This window comes from Gopherus evgoodei, chromosome 4, assembly GCF_007399415.2.
Source record: "Gopherus evgoodei ecotype Sinaloan lineage chromosome 4, rGopEvg1_v1.p, whole genome shotgun sequence".
In the NCBI taxonomy this organism is placed as follows: Eukaryota; Metazoa; Chordata; order Testudines; family Testudinidae; genus Gopherus; species Gopherus evgoodei.
In genome coordinates this window covers 15,216,412-15,238,944 of record NC_044325.1, presented here as the reverse complement: position 1 = coordinate 15,238,944, position 22,533 = coordinate 15,216,412, and the positions used below count along the sequence as shown (strand labels likewise).

Here is a 22,533-nt window from a genome sequence, read left to right as displayed (position 1 = left end):
GAAAATACCATGTATATGTATAATTAGTTGCCAACCTGCTAACATTCAATTAATATAGGGCCAAATTCTGCAGTCCTCACTCAAGCAAGAGTGCCACTGATTTAACCCCACAGGTATTGTTTTTCCTAATAGTTAAGTCCTGAGACTAAACATTTTTAACTGCCGTTATCTACAGTAGCAAAAACAGCAGCTGTTTGATGACTAACACTGTAAAAAGCTCTGGATGAGTTAAGCATCTCAGGGAGGAAGAAATAAGACAACATTTGGACAGTTTTAAGAATTTCAGAGTTTCAAAATGACAATGGGATACACTGTTTGCAAATAAAATCAGAGTTATGGCTATAGACAGTTGATCCTGTTACCTGAAATCAGAATAGAGGCTCATTAAATATGAATAAATTTCAGAGAATGCAGAGGCACTGCACCATATTGATAAAAGCTCCATTAAATTTTAAACAATATAACTCCTTCCATACTTTGGAAGGGAGGAGGAGTTAAATTGGGGGTAGATTTTTCCCTTCCAATCAATTCATCTTCTTTCACTTTTCATTTATAAAAATGCCTGGATTTTGAAGGAACAAAATATTGGGCTAATGAAATTTACAGCAGGAGTGAATGTAATCCATTACATTTAAAAGCTATTTCTTTCAACAAATATTTGCCTTTTATTATGGATTATAGTGTGAAATTTCAAGGATGCAAAAGGCCAGGGGGATTGCTAGAGAGCTGTAACTGATCTTCAAAGTCATTTTGTCACAGAAACTATAAACCTGCCAACAAAATACTGAATATCTGACAAAGGAGGCAAAAAATAGAATAAAATGGAAAAGAAAAAAATTTGTCTGGCAAATACTCAAAGGAATCAACTTTTAGTGCACCAAGAAGGAAAGGACAAATATAAAACTGAATAAGAGTGTTCATTATTTTGTTATTTATTTTGTTTACTTATTTATGAAGTAGAACAGGCTTTGTTTTCAATCTTCCAGCGTTAAAAAAAAAAAAAAAAAAAAAAAAAAAAAATGGACCAGCTACGAAGAATACAAACAAGTCGGATACAAGACTTATTATCTATTTTGTTTTCCTCTATAATTATGAGAAAAGGTAGAAATAAACACTTGACCCATTATGTAAATTATACACACGTTAAAACGTTACTAATGTTGCAAAGTCAGACACTCAAAATTTAGCAAGTGACAGGATTGAGGTTGCCTGTACAACCTTCTATTATTGTTCAATGAGTTGTGGTCCCATGCCTTATTCACTGCACACTATCAAATCCTGCTCTGAATACATAATCATATGAACTTTTCTATTGTGCTCATCACTATAATATCAGAGTGCTTCACAAACATTAATTAATTTATCTTCACTAGAATGCGGCAAGGAGGAAAGGTATTATTCCCATTTTTACAGATGGAGACCTGAGGCACAGAGAAATAAAGGTCAGAAGTGTCCACTAATTTGAAGTGATCAATTTGAGAAATCTAGGACCTGCTTTTTCTTAAGCACTTTACATTATATAAACACTTTGTATGTTCAAAGCACAGCTCCCATTGAGTTAACTTGGTCAGCACTTCTGCAAATCAGAACCCAGGGTCTCAAATCAAGTAATGTAGAAGATGAAAATACAAGTAGTGATAACTTGTGAAAAATGGCTGATGCGACTTGCCCGGCATCACATATGAGCTCTGGGGTGGAGAAGGGGTAGAATTCAATTATCCATGGCAGCATTCAATTGCCTTAACCATGAGGCCATCCTTTCTCTCCTGTAATCTTCTGCTTCATACACCACAAGTTCAGCAACAAATAAGCAAGAGGTTCTACGGCAATAACCTCCTTCACTACAGAACTCTGATGCATTCCCAGAGCAGGCTGCGGGGGGGGGGGGGGGGCAGGAGGGAGGGGGGAAAGGGATGGACACTATGTGATCATAATAATGCATATGCAGAAGGGAGCCGAATTAAGGTTGCACAGGGAACCTTAAGTCTGACATTGCCTAATTTGAGTGCTTGACTTTGCAACATTAACAACATCATTTTCTTAGATTTGTGTGTGATTTGCTAGGTTTGTTTTTTTAAATGTAAAATAGAAATTCTGTCACATGGTATCATATTGACATCCACATACCTCATGAGCAGGGTTGGAACCTTTAGCTCCACCACACAGCACTTGAGCTAAGGAGATAACAGCTGTAGTAGGTTATCATCCTCTGCATGGATCAGCACTAGCAGGAGAGGAGGTACACACTTTGAAAGTGGGTTTCACAGATATCCACCAACAGTAAAAGAATGATGAGACTCAGGAATCCTGGGGTCCTTTCCAGGCTCTGGAGGGGTGCTGTGTTGAGTGCTCACAGACCTTTCTGGATATTTCCCACCTGTAAGCTTGGCCCCTTCTGCCTTCTCTCCAAAATGCTACTATCATAGTCCTCCCTTCCTCACCCCAGTCCTAATCTCCTTGCCCAGCCAATTCCAGTTCCTTCACTCCTGTCTCCTCTTCCCGTCTGTCTCACCACCACCACCTTTGGCTCCTAGTTCCACTCTGACGCCCCACCACTTCTCAGTTTCTTTATCCAGCCAATCCCAGTCTCCCATTTCCCTCTCAGCTCCTCATCTGATCTCAGTCCCAGTGGACTCCCTTGAATTTCCCTCAATGGCTCCCAATCTCCTTGGCCAACCAGTGACAGTCTCACTCACCCTCAACTCCTAGTTACAGTTTCTCTGCCCTTCCCAGTTTCCAGTCCCAGTCTCACCAGGATACTTCTCCCATTCTACTCCTTTCCTTTTCTCAGTCTAGCTCTTGTTCTCTCTGCAGAGAAATCAGAAGGGTTCCTCATCCATGATGCCTGGGTGCCAACAATGGGGTCACTGAAAGCACAGGAGAGAAAGACTCCCTGCTCTTAGTTCCAGTAACCAGCCTCATTCCAGCCCAGAGCAGCCATTACAGGGAAAATGCAGATTAGCCCTGGGTTTGCAGCATGCTCAGTCACTCTGGTATGGTCAGTGCTGGGAATTGTGAGGGGCTGAAGCATGTTAAATGAGAATAGACGCTTTGAAAATCTTCCAAGTCTCTACTGAGCATGTGCAAATTCAGAAAAAAATTCAAAGGCTTATAATGTGGCCAAATTTGGGTGCATTTTCAGAGCCCGATACAAAAGGCCACACCTTTGCAAAATTTCAAGTCCTCACTCCAAAGCATGGAGCTTCTAGCAACCTTTTCCTTGAGAATTTTTTTTTAAATGGCAAAACATTTTTCCTTAACCTCCTTCTTGGAAACAGCGGAACTGTTTTGGCTGAAATTAAAAAAAAAAAATCCAGCCTAAGGCAGATACCCAGCATGGAAAATTTCAGCCTAAATGGTTAATTTGGCTACGTTATAGCAACTGAAAAGAGGGTCTTATTAAAATTGCTTAGCATGTCCCACTGTAACAGACGATGCTGCCTGAGATGGCAATAGCTGTATTCATTTTAGGTGTATCAAACTGCTTGGCATTGACAAAGCAGTTAGAGAACGGAACATTTTAATATTTTTCCGGTTTTCATTTTGCCCCTTCTTCCCCTGGAGGGGGGTGTCATAAACAGATAGCTACAGGTTAATGTCTCTTTCACCTGTAAAGGGTTAACACACAGTGACCTGCAACACCTGACCAGAGGACCAATCAGGAGACAAGATACTTTCAAACTTCGGTGGAGGGAAACCTTTGTTTGTGTTTTTGGGTTTGGCGTTGTTCTCTCCAAGTCCTGGAAGGGACTAGACATGCAGCCAGGTTTCTTGCCAATCTCCCTGCTACAGTCTCTTATATATTCAGAATAGTAAGTATTTAGTAAGGAAGGCGGTTATAGTCTTTTAATTGTTTTTTTCCTTTATTTGCAAATGTGTATCTGGCTGGTAGAGTTCTAATGTGTATTTGGCTGAAAGTATTTTAAATTGTATTTCTGTTGGAGGAGGCTTTTTTCTCCAGTTTCTATAAGCTGAAAGACCCTGTAATATTCCATCTTGAATTTACAGTGTTTTTTTTATTCTCTTTTCTTTTTATTAAAAGTTTTGTTTTTAATACCTGTATGATTTTTTTTCCTTGTTGAGGCTCAAGGGAATTAAGTCTGTACTTAACAGGAAAGAAAGAGAAGGGAGGGGAGAGGGGTGGAATCCCTTTGTTTTAGGTTCACGGAGCTTGAATCTGTATTGTCTCTGGGGGAGGGAAAAGGGGAGGGGGGGAAGGAACATTCCTCCCTGTTTTAAGATCCAAGGGGTTTGAATCACAGTAATCTTCCAGGGTAACCCAGGGAGAGAAGCCTAGGAAAGGCACTGGTGAAGAAAAGAGTTTACCTTCCTTGTGTTAAGATCCAAGGGGTCTGGGTCTTGGGGGTCCCCAGGGAAGGTTTGGGGGGGACCAGAGTGTATCAGGCACTGGAATTCCTGATTGGTGGCAGCGCTACAGATTCTAAGCTGGTAATTGAGCTTAGAGGAATTCATGCTGGTACCCCAACTTTTGGGCTCTAAGGTTCAAATTGGGGAAAGATACCATCACAGGGGGAACCGAAACAAAAACGTTTTCCTCAATACCTAGAAAAGTTACTTTCCTGTTTCTGTGGTACTACAAGTCAGCATGTTTGAAAATCAAAGCCATAATCCTCTTATGCACATCCTAACTTTACTACTGTGAGCAATCCCATTATTCAGTAACTATACTATTCCGAGTAAGCTTAAGTGTTTGCAGGTTTGGAGCCCAATTTGTTTCTGGTTCACTCATAAATAGCTACCACTATAGACCCATTTCAGGAAGTTTTCCCTGCAGACTGTGCAAAACAATTTGCAAGATGAAGGCCTGAAGCATGGCTGACTCTTACACACACACAAACACACACACATACACCCACACACACCCCACCGATAATCAAGGGGCTCTGGGGTGCAGCAGCACCCTCTGGTTTTCCATCATATACAAGGTTTACAGTTTCATTCAATGGCTTTCAGTACCCCCACTACACAAACTGTTCCAATGCCACTGCTTATAATATCTTTAAACTTAAGCAATAACAACTAAGAAAGAATATTGTTCTCAGAGCATCAGAAGAATTATACATTTAGAAGGTGTTCAGAACTAATGCAATTAAATAAAATCAAACTATCATTTACTACATGAATTACTGCTAAATTCTCTCCAAAAGGCCAAAGCTGAGAAGAGAGAGATCTGACAAAGTAAACTCCTGCAAAGTAAACAATTTGCAAAAATTCATAAGCACCTTTAATTAAGCAGAACAATTCACTGAAAAGGTTAAACAGCCATGGTCATTATTATAAATTGAGTGTTTGTATAGTGCATACATAGCCATTATTTAATACAGATCATTAAACTGAAGACTGAATCAAGATTTGCCAAACTGAAGTATACACAAGTAACTTTACATTAATAGAATATCAGAGAAACAATGCTGTTTATTTTTTTTAATTTCAAGGTTGGAGGTGGGGGAGAAGGAATCCCTTTAGAAAGTAAGATAAACACCTGCATTGAGTATTCCTTTTAGCTGTCAAAAAGAGTTGAACTGGTTTTCTTCAAACCATTGCCCCCATAACCCCCCCAAAAAGCAAACCCACATAAACCACCATCACCCCAAATATAAAGAACATTCAGACCAAGTGGAAGACAGAATTCAAATATTCTGAAGAGCAACTCTGTAAGAATGGCACTGTCATACCTGCTTCGCTACCAGTTTCAAGTGATGATTCTAGACCCACTTTCTGCTGTATTCATACACAAACACATACTTTAGTAACTAAAATCATATTTTTACTACTTTCCACTCTTCTGAGCACTTTGAAACCAATACTGCTCTGTGAAACTGAGCTAGATACTATTCTGGCTCGTACATCAACAGAATTATTACTTGAATTTGAAAGTCAAGTTAGCCTACTGGTGGGTGTGATATGAGAACCTTAGCCAAAGTTTTCAGGAGCGTCTAGTATTTTTGGGTGCCCAATTTGAGGGGTCTCAAAGGAATCTGTTTTCAGAAAGTGCCAAGTACCTACCCTCTGGGAAAAAAAAAAAAAAATCAGGCCTCTTTCAGATGTTTCAAGTTGGGCACCCAAAATAGACTGGCACCCATATTTCACAAGTCACATTTGAAGATTCAGGCCATCTGAATAAACAACAGGCCTGGGTTTTTCAGAGCTGGCATTTAAACAAAAAACATCCTTTTACTTGTGAACTGACAGATTTGATCTGGAAGTCACGGACACAACAAACAGAAGCTCATAATCACTTTTCTTTTGCCAAAGTCACCTTTCCAAGCAGAACTGCAATTAAGGTTTCCTGAAGACTTTCACAAAAATTTTCACAATAAGGGAGTATCACTTACAGAGTCTTGCTAATCTAACAAAAAGGATTACAAAATAGACATGCCGAAAACAAGCTCAATAGTACAATCAGAATCGAGGCAAGATTTTGCCCTGTCTGTTTAAAAGCAACAACAACCAAAATACTTCATCAAAAGTGTTAAGACTATGCTGTGACTCACAGCCAAACCTATACAATTTTGTTCAGATAATACTCATCAAGAAAAATGCTGTGTCATTACAGAACTAGATAGCACAAGAAAAGAAACTAGGTATTTCAAGAATAATTTAAATCACCTCCACGAGAGACTTAAAAATGACTCAATGGGAGAGAATAGAGCTTAGAGATCATCTAAAACCACAAAAAAATTGAATAAGTCCAAAAAGCCAAAAGGAGAAAGTCGGTCTAGGTTTCCAATTCAAAAAATTCCAGTGAAAGACGCAGCAGGTCCCACAGGGAGTGTTAACTGTAGAATGTTCTTCTGTATCTTCCTTTAAAGAAGAAACGCACTTCCCAGGTTAAGTCAAAGTTGGGTGGAACATAAGCTTCTGCCTGCATTTCTTTTCCAACCAGTGCTGATTTTAACAAAGCAAACTTCCTATGGTGAATTTGAGTAGACATCTAGAGACAAAGGAGCATACGGATTTACTATCACCTTAAACACATTCTGGGACAAATTCTGCTCAGCTTCACCAATGTAAATCTGGAGTAATTCCAAGGAATTCTGTTGACTTCATACAAAATTTACATTAGTGTTTAACTGGGAACATAATTTTGTCCCCAGTTGTTATTAATGTGGTCCCTACAAGTATGACAGACACTTTACAGACCGTATAAACAAAGTCTCTGCCTCAGTTTATCATCTAAAGGCCCAGTCCTACAAACCCCTAGTTCCCATTAAATTTGTTTTAGTCAGCTGGGACTAGTCACGTGTATAAGCACTACACATGGAAGTAAGCATTTCCAAGATCAGAACCTAATTTTGGACATAACGCAGCGGAAGTAACGAACACTGGGAGGGATGGGGCAAGGAAAGCTGAATGTTGCATACATAAGTAACACGGTTATTCAGTGTACACGGATATTTGGCAGTTCCATTAAAGTTGGGGGGTGCATGTTGATAGTAGACTAACATTACATTGGACTATGTGAAAGATGTAGGGTTAGGTTTCATTTTACTAGGAACTCTCCCCCAGGCTTCAGAGATAGAAAAAAAGAAACCTGTTCTATTATTTCCAGATACTGCTCCTACAAACTACCTCATAAGGGCCAGAACCAGGTACGTTACCCACCTGATTCATCTGTAGTGGAAACTGAGGCCCTAATCCTTTGTACACTTACTTATTCACCTGACTGAACTGTCAGGTACACTTAATAAAACTGAAGTGAACAGTCACATTCATTTCAACAGGAATACTCAAGGGAATAAAGTTAACATACACTTCAGCATTTGCAGGATCGAGGCCTTAATCTCCCGAAGTAACTCCCACTTGCTACAATCATCATAGAATCCAATTTAAGATTTTTCAAGATTTTCAGCTTTGATGTTAATATTCTTACAATACTTTGCTCTCTGCTGCAGTAGTTCAACAGTGGAACACTGGATCAGACATCATACTGTCACACGGTACAATTATATCCAAAAGGTTCCGGACTACGTTCAATGCTGACACAAGCAGACCCAGCTTCATTAAAGTTGCATCCACTTGTGCCAGTCATGAATTTGGCTCCAAAGCAACATCTTAAATGTGTCTAACCTAACAATTAAACCTCTGCTCCCTTTGCTGTTTTAATGGCCAAACAGACAATCAGAGGAGTCTGAAAATATGGAGCTACGCCGCTCAGGAATTCCCAGAAGCAGATATAAAAGGGTGCAGGGGAGACTATAGAGTCCCCATAGGAGAAGTCTAGGAGTAGATGTCTCCCTGAGTGAGCTTAAATTAAGCCATGAAAAATGTTCTAATTTGTTATGCTGCTACCTCTATTTGGGAGTTGTATTAACAAATAAAGCGAAAAATTAACCCATGTCCCTTTAGGAAAAGAAAAGAGGAAAAAATAATTTAAGTTTCTAATAAGGATCCTAATCACATAACAAGAAATGTCAGGGGAGACTAGAAAGTCAATTTGCTCTAACATCAAACTAGCTACCCTATACAAAGTCTACTAGCCATTAAGTAGAAAAAAAAAATTACAAACGTCTACACTGAATTATGCAGTAGGTAGCTTTCAGAACCCAAACTTTGAGTCTGACCACTTGTGGAGTGCTCTTCTGGGATCTGCATCCTACTCTCAGGCGTGGTCTACACTACGCGTTTATATCGATTTTAGCAGCATTAAACTGATTTAACACTGCACCCATCCACACAACGAGGCCCTTTATATCGATATAAAGGGCTCTTTAAACCGGTTTCTGTACTCCTCCCTGACGAGAGGAGTAGTGCTGAAATCAGTATTACCATATCAGATTAGGGTTAGTGTGGCCGCAAATCGATGGTATTGGCCTCCGGGTGGTATCCCACAGTGCATCACTGTGACCGCTCTGGACAGCAATCTGAACTCGGACGCACTGGCCAGATAGACAGGAAAAGCCCCGAGAACTTTTGAATTTCATTTCTTGTTTGGCCAGTTTGGAGAGCTCACCAGCACAGGTGACCACGCAGAGCTCATCAGCACAGGTAATAATGCAGTCTCCTGAGAATCAAAAAAGAGCTCCAGCATGGACCGCACGGGAGGTACTGGATCTGATCGCTGTATGGGGAGAGGATTCCGTGCTAACAGAACTCTGTTCCAAAAGATGAAATGAAAAAACACTTGAAAAAATTTCCAAGGCTATGATGGAGAAAGGCCACACCAGGGACTCAGTGCAGTGCAAGAGTGAAAGTTAAGGAGCTCAGACAAGCCTACCAGAAAACCAAAGAAGCAAACAGAAGGTCCGGGGCAAGGCTGAAAACATGCCGCTTCTAAGCTGAGCTGCATGCAATTCTAGGGGGGTCCGCCACCACTACCCCACCCCGTCCGTGGATTCCGAGGTGGGGGTGGTAATCTCAGCCATGGCTGAGGATTCTGCGGACGGGGAAGATGAGGAGGAAGACGAGCTTGCAGAGAGCACACAGCACTCCATTCTCCCCAACAGCCAGGAGCTTTTTCTCACCCAGACGGAATTACCCTCCCAGCCCTCCCAAGCCAGTAGCCCAGACAATGAAGCCATGGAAGCGACCTCTCGTGAGTGTACCTTTGTAAATATAAAACATGGTTTAAAAGCAAGTGTTTTTTAATGATTGATTTGCCCTGAGGACTTGGGATGCATTCACAGCCAGTACAGTTATTGGAAAAGTTTGTTAACATGTCTGGGGATGGAGCGGAAATCCTCCAGGGATATCTCCATGAAGCTCTCCTGGAGGTACTCCAAAAGCCTTTGCAGAAGGTTTCTGGGCAAGGCAGCCTTATTCCGTCCACCATGGTAGGACACTTGACCACGCCATGCATGTAGCAAGTAATCTGGTATCATTGCATGACAAAGCCTAGCTGCATATGGTCCCGGTAATTGCTGGCATTCAAGCAACATCCATTCTTTATCTCACTGTGTTATCCTCAGGAGAGTGATATCGTTCATGGTAAGCTGGTTAAAATTCAGGAATTTAATTAAGGGGACAGAGATGGCCATTCCTACTGGGCTGTTTGCCTGTTGCTTAAAAGAAATCCTTCCTTGCACGTAGCCAAGCGGGGGGAGAGGGAGAGGGAATGGCACTGAGCTTTTTCGCGTTTGGCTAGCAGGGATCTTCCATGATACCAGCCACGCAGTGGGGGGAGGGGTAAAGCAATCATCCCAGAGAATTGGATGGGGGGGTGGTCTGTTGCTGCATGTTAACAGGAAAGAAGCATCATTGAATGGGATTTGCTTGGTATTTGGGAAAAGGAGGGCACTGTGTATATGAAGGCTGCAGAAGCCGAAAGACAATGGCTTACCATGGCCGCATGCAAGCTGAATTCTGATGCCCAGACCTGCGTCTGTGAGATCTCTAACATCAGAGCCGCAGGCACTCAATATTAAGATGCAAAATGCGACCTTGTAGTGAAATCACATGTGCTATGTAAGGTGAATAGTGTTGTTCATTGTGAAAGAGTATAACCATGGTTCTGTAAAATGTATCTTTTTAAATACTTCTCTCCCTTTTTTCCCTCCTTCATGCAGCTGCAAATTTTTCAAGCCTCCCTACTCCATCCCGAAGGCTATCTCAGATAAGGCAGCAGAAAAAAAAGACGCGAGACGAAACGTTCTCAGAAATAATGGAAGTAACCTGCAATGAAAGAGCTCATCTGAATGAATGGAAGGATGTGGTATCAAATTACAGGAAAGATGCCAGTGAACATGAGGACAGGAGGGACGCTCGAGATGAGAGGTGGTGCCAGATAGATCAGAGGTGTAGGCAGGAAGATATGCAGTGCCGGGATGCAATGCTGGGGCTGCTGCGTGATCAAACTGACATCCTCCTACGTCTGGTGGAGCTTCAGGAACCTGTGTAACCACCCTCACCATGTTCCATATCTTCCTCACCAGATGTGTAAGAACGCGTGGGGGGAGGGCTTCGTGCACCCGCCCACTCTTCCCCCATGGACAATCCAACCAAAAGGCTGTCATTACTCTGAAATATTTTTAGTGGCCTTTTCCTTCCCTCCTATCCTCCTCCCAAACCAAACCCCGGGATACCTTGTCAGTTCTCTCCCTCTTTTAATAATGACTTTTTAATAAAGAATACATGATTTTTAAACGATAGTGACTTTATTTCCTTAAGCAAGCTGTAATCGAAGGGGGAGGGTGGATTGCTTACAGGGAATGAGTCAATTAAGGGGGGGTTCATCAAGGGGAAACGCACACAACAGTCACACCGTATCCTGGCCCGTGATGAAACTCATTTTCAAAGCTTCTCTGATGCGTACCGCTTCCTGGTGTGCTCTTCTAATCGTCCTGATGTCTGGCTGCGCGTAATCAGCAGCCAGGTGATTTGGCTCAGCCTCCCACCCCGCCAGAAAGGTCTCCCCCTTACTCTCACAGAGATTGTGGAGCACATAGCAAGCAGCAATAACAATGGGGACATTGGCTTGGCAGAGGTCTGAGCGAGTCAGTAATGTGCACCAGCGCGCCTTTAAACGACCAAATGCACATTCTACCAACATTCTGCACTTGATCAGCCTGTAGTTGAACTGCTCCAGATTACTGTCCAGGCTGCCTGTGTACGGCTTCATGAGCCATGGCATCAAGGAGTAGGCTGGATCACCCAGGATAAGTACAGGCATTTCAACATCCCGAACTGTTATTTTCTGGTCTGGGAAGTAATTCCCTTGCTGCAGCCATTTAAACAGAGTAGTGTTCCTGAAGACACGAGCATCATGAACCCTGCCTGGCCATCCCACGTGGATGCTGGCGAAACGTCCCTTGTGATCCACCAGTGCTTGCAGCACCATTGAAAAGTACCCCTTGCGGTTTACGTACTGGGTGCCCTGGTGCTACGGTGCCAAGATAGGGATATGGGTTCATCTATCGCCCCCCCGCACAGTTAGGGAATTCCATTGCAGCAAAGCCATCCACTATGACCTGCAAAGCCATCCACTATGACCTGGATGGCTTTGCTGCAATGGTCACATCCTTTCGTAGCAGCAGCTTAATGATTGCTTTGGCTACTTGCATCACAGCAGCCCCCACAGTAGATTTTCCCACTCCAAATTGACTCCCAACTGACCAGTAGCTATCTGGCATTGCAAGCTTCCAGAGGACTATCGCCACTTGCTTCTCAACTGTAAGGGCTGCTCTCATCTTGGTATTATGGCGTTTCAGGGCAGGGGAAAGCAAGTCACAAAGTTCCATGAAAGTGCCCTTACGCATGTGAAAGTTTCACAGCCACTGCGAATTGTCCCAAACCTGCAAAACTATGCAGTCCCACCAGTCTGTGCTTGTTTCCCGGGCCCAAAATTGGCGTTCAATGGCTAGAACCTGCCCCATTACCAGCAGGATCTCCAAAGCACAGGGGCCCGCAGTTTGAGAGAATTCTGTGTCCATGTCCTCATGACTCTCATCGCCGCGCTGCCGTAGCCACCTCCTCCCCACCTGGCTTTGCAGGTCCTGGTTCAGCATAGACTGCACGACAATGCGCGAGGTGTTTACAGTGTCCACGATTGCGGTCTTGATCTCAGCAGGGTCCATGCTTGCTGTGCTATGGCATTTGCACAGTTCACCCAGGAAAAAAGGGGCGAAATGGTTGTCTGCTGCTTTAACGGAGGGAGGGGTGCAGCTGTACCCAGAACCACCCGCAACAATGTTTTTTGCCCCATCAGGCACTGGGATCTCACCCCAGAATTCCAAGGGGCGGGGGGAGACTGCGGGAACTATGGGATAGCTATGAGACAGCTACCCACAGTGCAACGCTCCGGAAATCGACACTAGCCTCGGTACATGGACGCATAGCGCCGAATTAATGTGCTTTGTGTGGCCGCGTGCACTCAACTTTATACAATCTGTTTTACAAAACTGGTTTATGTAAAATCGGAATAATCCTGTAGTGTAGACTTACCCTCAGAGTGGTCACTCATACTGGCTGGAATGATAGAAGTAGCAGACCCAGAACTTCAAGGAGCTGGCCTAGTTTTTGTGGGCTTGCAAACCTCGCCACCCCTTCTCTCCAGGAGTCATGGGATCACGGATAGCTGGAGCAGCAGGTCTGCTGCAGAAGAAACCTGGGGTTTTGTGGGCTTGTCTCTCCAGGAGTCCAAAGGGCCCCACCACTGGCTGAAGCAGCAAGTCCAACAGCATCAGGAAGGAAGTCTTGGCTTTAAAGGCCATCTGTCCTCCCCTCTTTGAACAAGAGAAATACATGAAATAGCAGTGGGGCTAGGCGGCTGGACCAGTGGCTCTAATGAACTTTTTTTTCCCTCCTTTAAATGCAAAATGTTTATGTCTGATGGTTGAAGGCCATTTGGCATGTTTTATAGCCAACAGTACCTTTCTTTACCTGATTCCGTTTGTGGTAACAATCTTAACATTCTTTTAATGAAGTTTTTGGTGGATGCATTACCTTTCCTTTTTTTATGTAAGTAAATCAGTAGGATATGTTTAACCTGCCCACTAAAATTCAGTGTAAGCAATGAAACCCAAGGAAGCAGAGCAAAAGATAATTCATGGTCTCAAATGAAGCGAGGTGGATTAAAACTCCATTGGCAAACACCCCCTTGCCTCTGCACACTCCAAAAACACATTTGAAACCATCGGTGCAATCAAAAATTGTCATGCGTGCACAGAGGCTTTTTAATGCAGTTCCTGAGACTGAATTTTTAAAAGAAAGGCAAAACCATCAGTGCACCTTAGAAACCAATGCCCTGTAAACTCTAATGGACCATTCCTTCCTTCAATTAGACGCACTTCTTTTTTCCCAGAAGCATCTTTTTAGCGAAACTTTTTTTTTTTTTGGCACATTTATTATTGAAGGCCACCCTTTCTCCTTTTTTTTTTTTTTTTTTTTTTTTATTTTTAAAGGCATTCCTTACTCTTGGACTGAGTAATTCTATGTCAACTTTCATTTTGCAGCAAGTTTTTACTGCCCATTTATCATCCACCCATCCTCATGACAAGATTTATAGTGGAAAAGGATAATAAAACCTTACTGTAACTCCACAACCACACACTGTTTCTTACTTCGTTACAGATTCTATAATATTAGCCAAGCAATAACTAGGGGAAATAATTTTTTAATATACCCACACACATTCTCATAACAGACTCATAGACTTTAAGGACAGAAGGGACCATCATGATCATCTAGTCTGACCTGCACATTGCAGGCCACAGAACCTCACCCACTCCTGAAATAGATACACAACATAAGTTCCCTCTAAGCTGCGCAGCCACACAGGCTATCAAGGGCCACGCAGGAAGGGAGAAGCAGCTCTCCCCCAGCCCCAGGCCACTGCAGTGAGAGAGTGCTGGGGGGAGTCCTCTCTCCCTACCACAGCTCTGGGGCAGCCTGCACCCCAAGCCCCTGATCCCTGGCCCCACACCAGAACTCTCACCCCCCCTGCCAGAGTCCGCACCCCCTCCAACCCCAACCCCCCTCCCACACTCCAAACCCCTTGGCCCCACCCCTGCCACACATCACCTCAATACTGGTGCACATGACAAAAGTTATTCCACGCATGGATGTAAAAAAAATTAGAGGGAACATTATCTATAACCTCTGGCTGGTTACTGAAGTCCTTAAAGTATGGTTTAAAGACTTCATGTTACAGAGAATCCACCAAGTACACTAGTTTAAACTGTGCCCCATGCTGCAGAAGAAGGAAAAACAAAAACAAAAAAAACACCCAGGGCCTCTACCAGTCTGACATGGGGGAAAATTCCTTTCCGACCCCAAATATGGTGATCAGTTAGACTGTGAGCATGTGAGCAAGATCTACCAGGAAGATAGCTGGGAAAGAATTCTCTGTAGTAACTCAGAGCCCTCCCCATCCAGCAGTTGAGTATTTTTGCTACTGGCAGTCACCAATAGGCCACATACCATCCTAGGCTGTCCTGTTACACCATCCCTACATAAACTTACCAAGCTGTCTTGAAGCCATTTAGGTTTTTTGTCCCCCTTGCTCTCCTTGGAAGGCTGTTCCAGAACTTCACTTCTCTGATGGTTAGAAACTTTCCATCTAATTTTGAGCCTAAACTGGTTGATGCCAGTTGTTCTTGTGTGCACACTGGTGCTTCATTTAAATAACTCCTCTCCGTCCCTGGTATTTATCCTTCTAATGTATTTAGAGAGAGCAATCATGTCTCCCCTCAGCCTTCTTTTGGTTAGGCTAAAGAAGCCAAGCTCTGAGAGTCTTCTCTCATAAAGGAGGTTTTCCATTCCTCGGATCATCCTAGTGGCCCTTCTCCACACCTATTCCAGCTTGAATTCATCTTTCTTAAAGACAGGAGACCAGAATTTCACACAGTATTCCAGATGAAGTCTCATACATGCTTTGTATAATGGTACTAAAACTTCCCTGTCTCTACTGGAAATACCTCACCTGAGGCATCCGAGGACTGCAAGAGCCTTATTCACTGCTGCATCAAATTGGTGGCTCACAGTCATCCTGTAATCAACCAATTCACTCAAAGTCTGACATTTATCCACTAATGAAAGCTGTGACAGAAGACTAACACACCCCCTTATCTCAGTGTGCCTATATGTCACACACAAGCCCCAATCCTGCAACCAACTGCACATAGGCACAGCTCCACAAAGATCCACTGACTTCCAAGGAACCATGTACAGGGACATGCCCATATATAATCAATTGTAGGATCAGGACAATGGTATGTAAACCCTCTTATGAGAGCACCTGATAAAGGACCACACATAATGTAATGATTTTGAGAAGGAAAGGTAAAGGGCACTAGACTAACCTTAACTCAGAATGTCATTCATTCAGAACCACAACAGCATATTAATACAGACTGTGTGACTGATGACCCATTTTGTTTCCCCTCTCAGCCCCTCCATGATTGGGTCAGTGGTGTCTCATCATTGTCAGGGCTGTCATCTGGGCTTCCAACTCGGTGACAAAATGTCATGAGATATAATATCAAACTACTAAAATGTGAACCCCTCAGAAACAAGATTATTAACATAGAAGTGATCATAAAAATGCAATATTGAACTACTCGATATTCAGAGAGAAAAGGCCACATTTATGCCACAACAAGGTGTGGAGTTTACAGTTACAATGCAAGCCAATAAATTTAAAGATCAGATTCCCACACTGACCTTAATTTTACCCTCTTGCATGTATGCACTACAGTAGGGCAGTAGTTCTTAACCAGGGTTGTGGGGCCCCCTGGGGGGCCTCGAGCAGATTTCAGGGGGACCTTCAAGTAGGGCCAGCATTAGACTCACTGGGGCTTGGGACAGAAAGCCAAACCCCCACCGCATGGGGCTGAAGCCCAGGGCCCTGAGCCTCACCATCTGGGGCTGAGGCTGAAGCCTGAGTTATGTGGCTTCATGGGGGGCCCTGTGGCATGAGGCCCCAGGCAGTTGCCCTGCTTGCTACATCCCACTGCCAGCCCTGGTTTTATATGCAGAAAATCAGCTACTGTGGCACAGGTGGGCCGTGACATTTTTATAGTATGTCGCGGGGATCTCAGAAAGAGAGCCCCTGCAGTAGGACACAGTGTCCAACTGGAATGTGCTGGCCTGTTCTGAGAGAGACAGAGATCCCGCACGGCCCTGGATAGTTCTGAACAACAGTAAGTAGTTGGTAAAGTTGCTAATCTCTTTAGCCTCATCTAGATCAGGATTTGGTTGCCATAAATATTATATGTGTTAAAGGCCTTGTCTACACTAAACTATTAACACGTTAGTTAACAACTTCCAAATCCTAATGCCGACAAGGCTCGGTGACCTTCTCCACTGTTTTTTGGGTGGATTACCATCACGAGAAAGCAATATGTGCACCTACTCTTTCTTCCAATAGCTGCACCATTTCTTCAGTGCCTGTAACTAGTGAGCTCCTGAAAATACATATAGTCAAACAGTGAGTGGGGCATCCATCACAGGAGCTAGGGAAGTAATGACAGTCCACAGTTCTGCCCACAACCAAACAGGTAATGTTGTACCCCCTTCATTTTAATAGTCACAATTAGACCCATGACACAGATGTGAATGTGACAAGGGCAGCCGCAATCCATGCTCCTTGGCACCTCTAACTTCACAAGGACACCTGGGACTCCCTGCTTCGTAACCACTCACCATAACAAAATCCAAGAACCTTTACACTTGGAGTTTTTACACTGTTGTACAGCAGTTACACAAGGGATCTTTCAGTGGTTTGGTTTCAGCTACCTCAGGAGACCACATATCTTTCCATGTCATGCCACGGCAGCTGAGGTCAGCTGATAATGTATCACTAACGGTCCCTAGATTCATCTAGCTACGGAATTACTTTCAGTAGAGGCTCTGCAATTCTGTATTTCACTTCCCTGCACTGCAGTGATTGAGCTTTTAAAACACAATGCAAAGGTCAACTGTTTATTCTGGCCTTTACTGGAAGTGTGCAGTGGTGTATAGTTATAACGTAACCTATTATTTAGGGGAAATGTGCATTTAGCTAAAGATTTGTCATACTGCTTATACAGGACACAGTTCTGACACCCTTACTTCACATTATCAATGGCATTTACTCACTTGAATAAGTGCTCCTCAGTAGCAATAAGCATTGCTGAATCAAGCCCATATTGCATTTGTGCATAACCTCATAAACAGACACTTTTGCTGAAAATAATAAATCATGCATGCATAGTAATTAAAAAAAAAGACCATGTGTAGCTAAAATTACAGAAAAAGGATACTAAATATAAAAATTATAACATTCCATTTGTTTATGTTTTTACTGGAGAAGCAGTATAGAAAAAAATGCAATGTCTGAAGTATACAAGCAATAATCTACTGCACCACAAATGCATGTTTCACAGACTCTCTTTTCCCCTTGAAAGTTTGCCAGTCAAGTACTAACCGGGCCTGGCTGGTCCTGGTTAGACTTAACCAGGAAACAGATATATTCAGATGGACATAGTTCTGCTTCTTAAAACACAATCAAAACATTAAATCATCCAAATCCTGCCCTTTTAACATACTCAGTTCACATGTACATCTGCTATATACTTACTTGAGTTTGTTAGACTTCTAGCTTTAAAATTTTATAACCCATTAGAAAAGTGGTGAGCTGAAAAATTGAGGAGGGTTGTTATCGCAGTAAAAAGCTTTCACCAGTGTTCACTCAAGTAGCAGGTCAACCTCTTTATGGATGCACACTATAAACCTGCCTGAAAATTATGAAAGATCTCCACAACCAAACTAACCATCTGCTAAACCAACAACAGTCACTGGCAAGAATGATTCCTCAAATAGGTGTATCTGAAAAAAAATTACAGTGTAATGAATGATTGAGTTAATCATGTTCTGAGCATGATTTCAATTATTCATAATATTGTCATTTCCAAACCAAAGTTCTTCCAACAAATCAGCACATGTATTCCTCATTCAGGGCTGCACATGTGCCCAACTTTTAAAAACACCACTTTTTTTGTTTTTAATTACTCAGGTGCACATAAAAAAGCAGCTGATGAAAGTTTTAATTGGTAGAAAGTGCTTTTTCCTATTTTCCCAACTCAGACAACAACTGAAGAGAGGTTTATTAAATAGCGTGCTAAACATGAAAAGTTTCTCCTCCACCAAAAAAGTACCTTTTCATTAAAATATGTGACTGAAAATAAGGTTACACAGTCTGAATGCTATAGCATGAACCAACATTCTCGCTGAGAAATAGCTTCACAATAGCATACACACAGAGCAGCCAAGTCTGTTGTGTTATTACTCCTGAGATGTCAAAACCCATAAGAGAAAAACAACAGTAACTCCACAAAACAGCTACATATCCAGTTGGATTTTACAGCTAGTAGGAGCTTCCGTTTCAAGCACAAATGCTAACCTATAACATGGCTTCTTATTGTCGGACCACCTGGACTTTAAAACAATTTGTGTGCTTAACAGCAAATGAGCAGGATTCATTGCTGGCTTTCAGGCCTTTCTATGCATTGTAAACTAAAGTCACTCTGCACACAGCAGCACTCCTCATAGACTAGATTTAACTGAGAATCCTCCAGAAGTTAAAAACAAAAACAAAAACAAAAAAAACACACACCCATACTTAACAGGAAACAAGCTATTGCAATCTGAAAGCCTGCAGTACAGTAAGGGACAAACACATGCAAGATGCAGCTGCTTCCCACCAAATTATTGCAACCACACTGGAAGTAAATAGATGGGCTCACACCTATCAAATGCTTTCCAAGGGTCATAAGAACATAAGAACGCCTATACCGAGTCAGACCAAAGGTCCATCTAGCCCAGTATCTGTCTACCGACAGTGGCCAATGCCAGGTGCCCCAGAGGGAGTGAACCCAACAGGCAATGATCAAGTGATCATTCTCCTGCCATCCATCTCCATCCTCTGACAAATAGAGGCTAGGGACACCATTCTTTACCCATCCTGGCTAATAGCCATTTATGGACTTAATCACCATGAATTTATCCAGTTTCCTTTTAAACACTGTTATAGTCCCAGCCTTCACAACCTCCTCAGGTAAGGAGTTCCACAAGTTGACTGTGTGCTGCGCGAAGAAGAACTTCCTTTTATTTGTTTTAAACCTGCCGCCTATTAATTTCATTTGGTGACCCCTAGTTCTTGTATTATGGGAATAAGTAAATAACTTTTCCTTATCCACTTTCTCCACATCACTCATGGTTTTATATACCTCTATCATATCCCCCCTTAGTCTCCTCTTTTCCAAGCTGAAGAACCCTAGCCTCTTTAATCTTTCCTCATATGGGACTCTCTCCAAACCCCTAATCATTTTAGTTGCCCTTTTCTGAACCTTTTCTAGTGCCAGTATATCTTTTTTGAGGTGAGAAGACCACATCTGTACACAGTATTCGAGATGTGGGCATACCATGGATTTATATAAGGGCAATAATATATTCTCAGTCTTATTCTCTGTCACCTTTTCAATGATTCCTAACATCCTGTTTGCTTTTTTGACCGCCTCTGCACACTGCGTGGACATCTTCAGAGGACTGTCCACGATGACTCCAAGATCTTTTTCCTGACTCATTGTAGCTAAATTAGCCCCCATCATATTGTATGTATAGTTGGGGTTATTTTTTCCAATGTGCATTACTTTACATTTATCCACATGAAATTTCATTTGACGTTTTGTTGCCGAATTACTTAGTTTTGTGAGATCTTTTTGAAGTTCTTCACAATCTGCTTTGGTCTTAACTATCTTGAGTAGTTTAGTATCATCTGCAAACTTTCCCACCTCGCTGTTTACCCCTTTCTCCAGATCATTTATGAATAAATTGAATAGGATTGGTCCTAGGACTGACCCTTGGGGAACACCACTAGTTACCACTCTCCATTCTGAGAATTTACCATTAATTCCTACCCCTTGTTCCCTGTCTTTTAACAGCCCATGAAAGGACTTTCCCTTTTATCCCATGACAGCTTAATTTACGGAAGAGCCTTTGGTGAGGGACCTTGTCAAAGGCTTGCTGGAAATCTACGTACACTATGTCCACTGGATCCCCCTTGTCCACGTTTGTTGACCCCTTCAAAGAACTCTAATAGATTAGTAAGACACGATTTCCCTTTACAGAAACCATGTTGACTATTGCTCAACAGTTTATGTTTTTCTAGGTGTCTGACAATTTTATTCTTAACGATTGTTTTGACTAATTTGCCTGGTACTGATGTTAGACTTACCGGTCTGTAATAGCTGGGATCACCTCTAGAGCCCTTTTTAAATATTGGCGTTACATTAGCTAACTTCCAGTCATTGGGTACCAAAGCTGATTTAAAGGACAGGTTACAAACCTTAGTTAATAGTTACGCAACTTCACATTTGAATTGTTTCAGAACTCTTAGGTGAATGCCATCTGGTCCCAGTGACTTGTTAAAGTTGAGTTTATCAATTAATTCCATAACTTCCTCTAGCGACACTTCAATCTGAGACAGTTCCTCAGATTTGTCACCTACAGAAGCCAGCTCAGGTTTGGGAATCTCTCTAACATCCTCAGCCGTGAAGACTGAAGCAAAGAATCCATTTAGTTTCTCCGCAATGACTTTATCGTCTTTAAGCGCTCCTTTTGTATTTCAATCATCAAGGGGCCCCACTGGTTGTTTAGCAGGCTTCCTGCTTCTGATGTACTTAAAAAACATTTTGTTATTACCTTTGGAGTTTTTGGCTAGCCGTTCTTCAAACTCCTCTTTGGCTTTTCTTATTACACTCGTGCACTGAATTTGGCAGTGTTTATGCTCCTTTCTATTTGCTTCACTAGGAGCTGACTTCCACTTTTTAAAGGGAGTCTTTTTATCTCTCACTGCTTCTTTTACATGGTTGTTAAGCCACGGTGGCTCTTTTTTAGTTCTTTTACTGTGGTTCTTAATTTGGGGTATACATTGAAGTTGGGCCTCTGTTATGGTGTCTTTAAAAAGCACCCAAGCAGCTTGCAGGGATATCACTTTAGTCACTGTACCTTTTAACTTTTGTTTAACTAACCCCCTCATTTTTGTATAGTTCCTCCTTTTGAAATTAAATGCCACAGTGTTGGGCTGTTGAGATGTTGTTCCCACCACAGGGATGTTAAATGTTGTTATACTATGGTCACTATTTGCAAGCAGTCCTGCTATAGAGAGGCTCAGCTGCTTTACGTGTAACAATCTTCACAGCCCCTTTGCCCTGGATTGGGAACTTCAGGCCGCCCTATGTGCAGTGATGTCACACACACACACACACCAGTTGTACCAGCAATCCCCCATCTCTCCCTCTCTCACATTCACACACGCACACACCTCCTTCCTCGTGGGTGGGCCGTGGGAGCTTCACCCCTGAGCCTGCTCCTCTCCCCCAGCTTGGGCAAGCCGCTTCACACCCCCAACCCCACCCCCACTGCTTTTGGCGGAGTGACAAAGTCCCCCTGCCCAACAGCAGCCGGACGAAGGCCCCTCCCCGCGGTGGGAGCCCCAGGCACCAGGCCCCCCGGGGGGAAGGTTTCCCAGGACAGGGGCTAGTGGCGCTCAATGTCCCCATAGCAACGCGGCCCGCTCCTCCCCAGGGCCCGCGCGCAGCAGCACTTACAGCGTGTGCCCGCAGACATTCACCATCAGCTTCAGGGAAGGGTTCCGGTACTTGGTGGTCTTGCACCGCGGGCAGCCCTGGTCGTCCATGGTCGCCTCCACCCCCTCCCGCCAGGCACCAGCTCCTTCCCACCCCTCCCTCCTCCAAGCACTGTCACTGCAAACAGGGCCCGGCCGGGCCTTTAACTCCGCAGAGCAAGCGTTCCGCTCGGAGCAGGCGTGCTGTGCTGCTAACCTCCTGGGCTTGGTGAAAGGGGGTGGGGGGGGAGAAAAGGGCACTCAATTGTGCGCCGTGTTTGTGCCATACACAACTTCTCTCCCAGTCCCTTCTCCTGAGAAAGGGGGACATGTGTTAAAGCAAAAATTACAAGATTTTTTGTCATGCATGTGCATTTTAATCCGAATGCAACTAAATACCACAGAATGCAAATAAATATCACAGTAGGAGTGTAGAGACAGGCATACTGTATGTACAACAATATCTATAA

At 43.1% G+C, this 22,533-nt stretch overlaps 1 protein-coding gene across 2 annotated transcripts in view; it reads right to left on the bottom strand.

Annotated features, from left to right (window-relative positions):
* Positions 1–22,197, bottom strand: part of MNAT1 (MNAT1 component of CDK activating kinase) — a 201,981-nt gene extending 179,784 nt beyond the window's left edge. For both annotated transcript variants that reach the window (XM_030558526.1, XM_030558527.1), the window contains exon 1: positions 22,047–22,197. In XM_030558526.1, coding sequence (XP_030414386.1) covers positions 22,047–22,135 — 89 coding nt within the window. In that variant the 5' untranslated portion in view covers positions 22,136–22,197. The remainder of the gene's footprint in view (positions 1–22,046) is intronic.
* Positions 22,198–22,533: the final 336 nt, after the last annotated feature.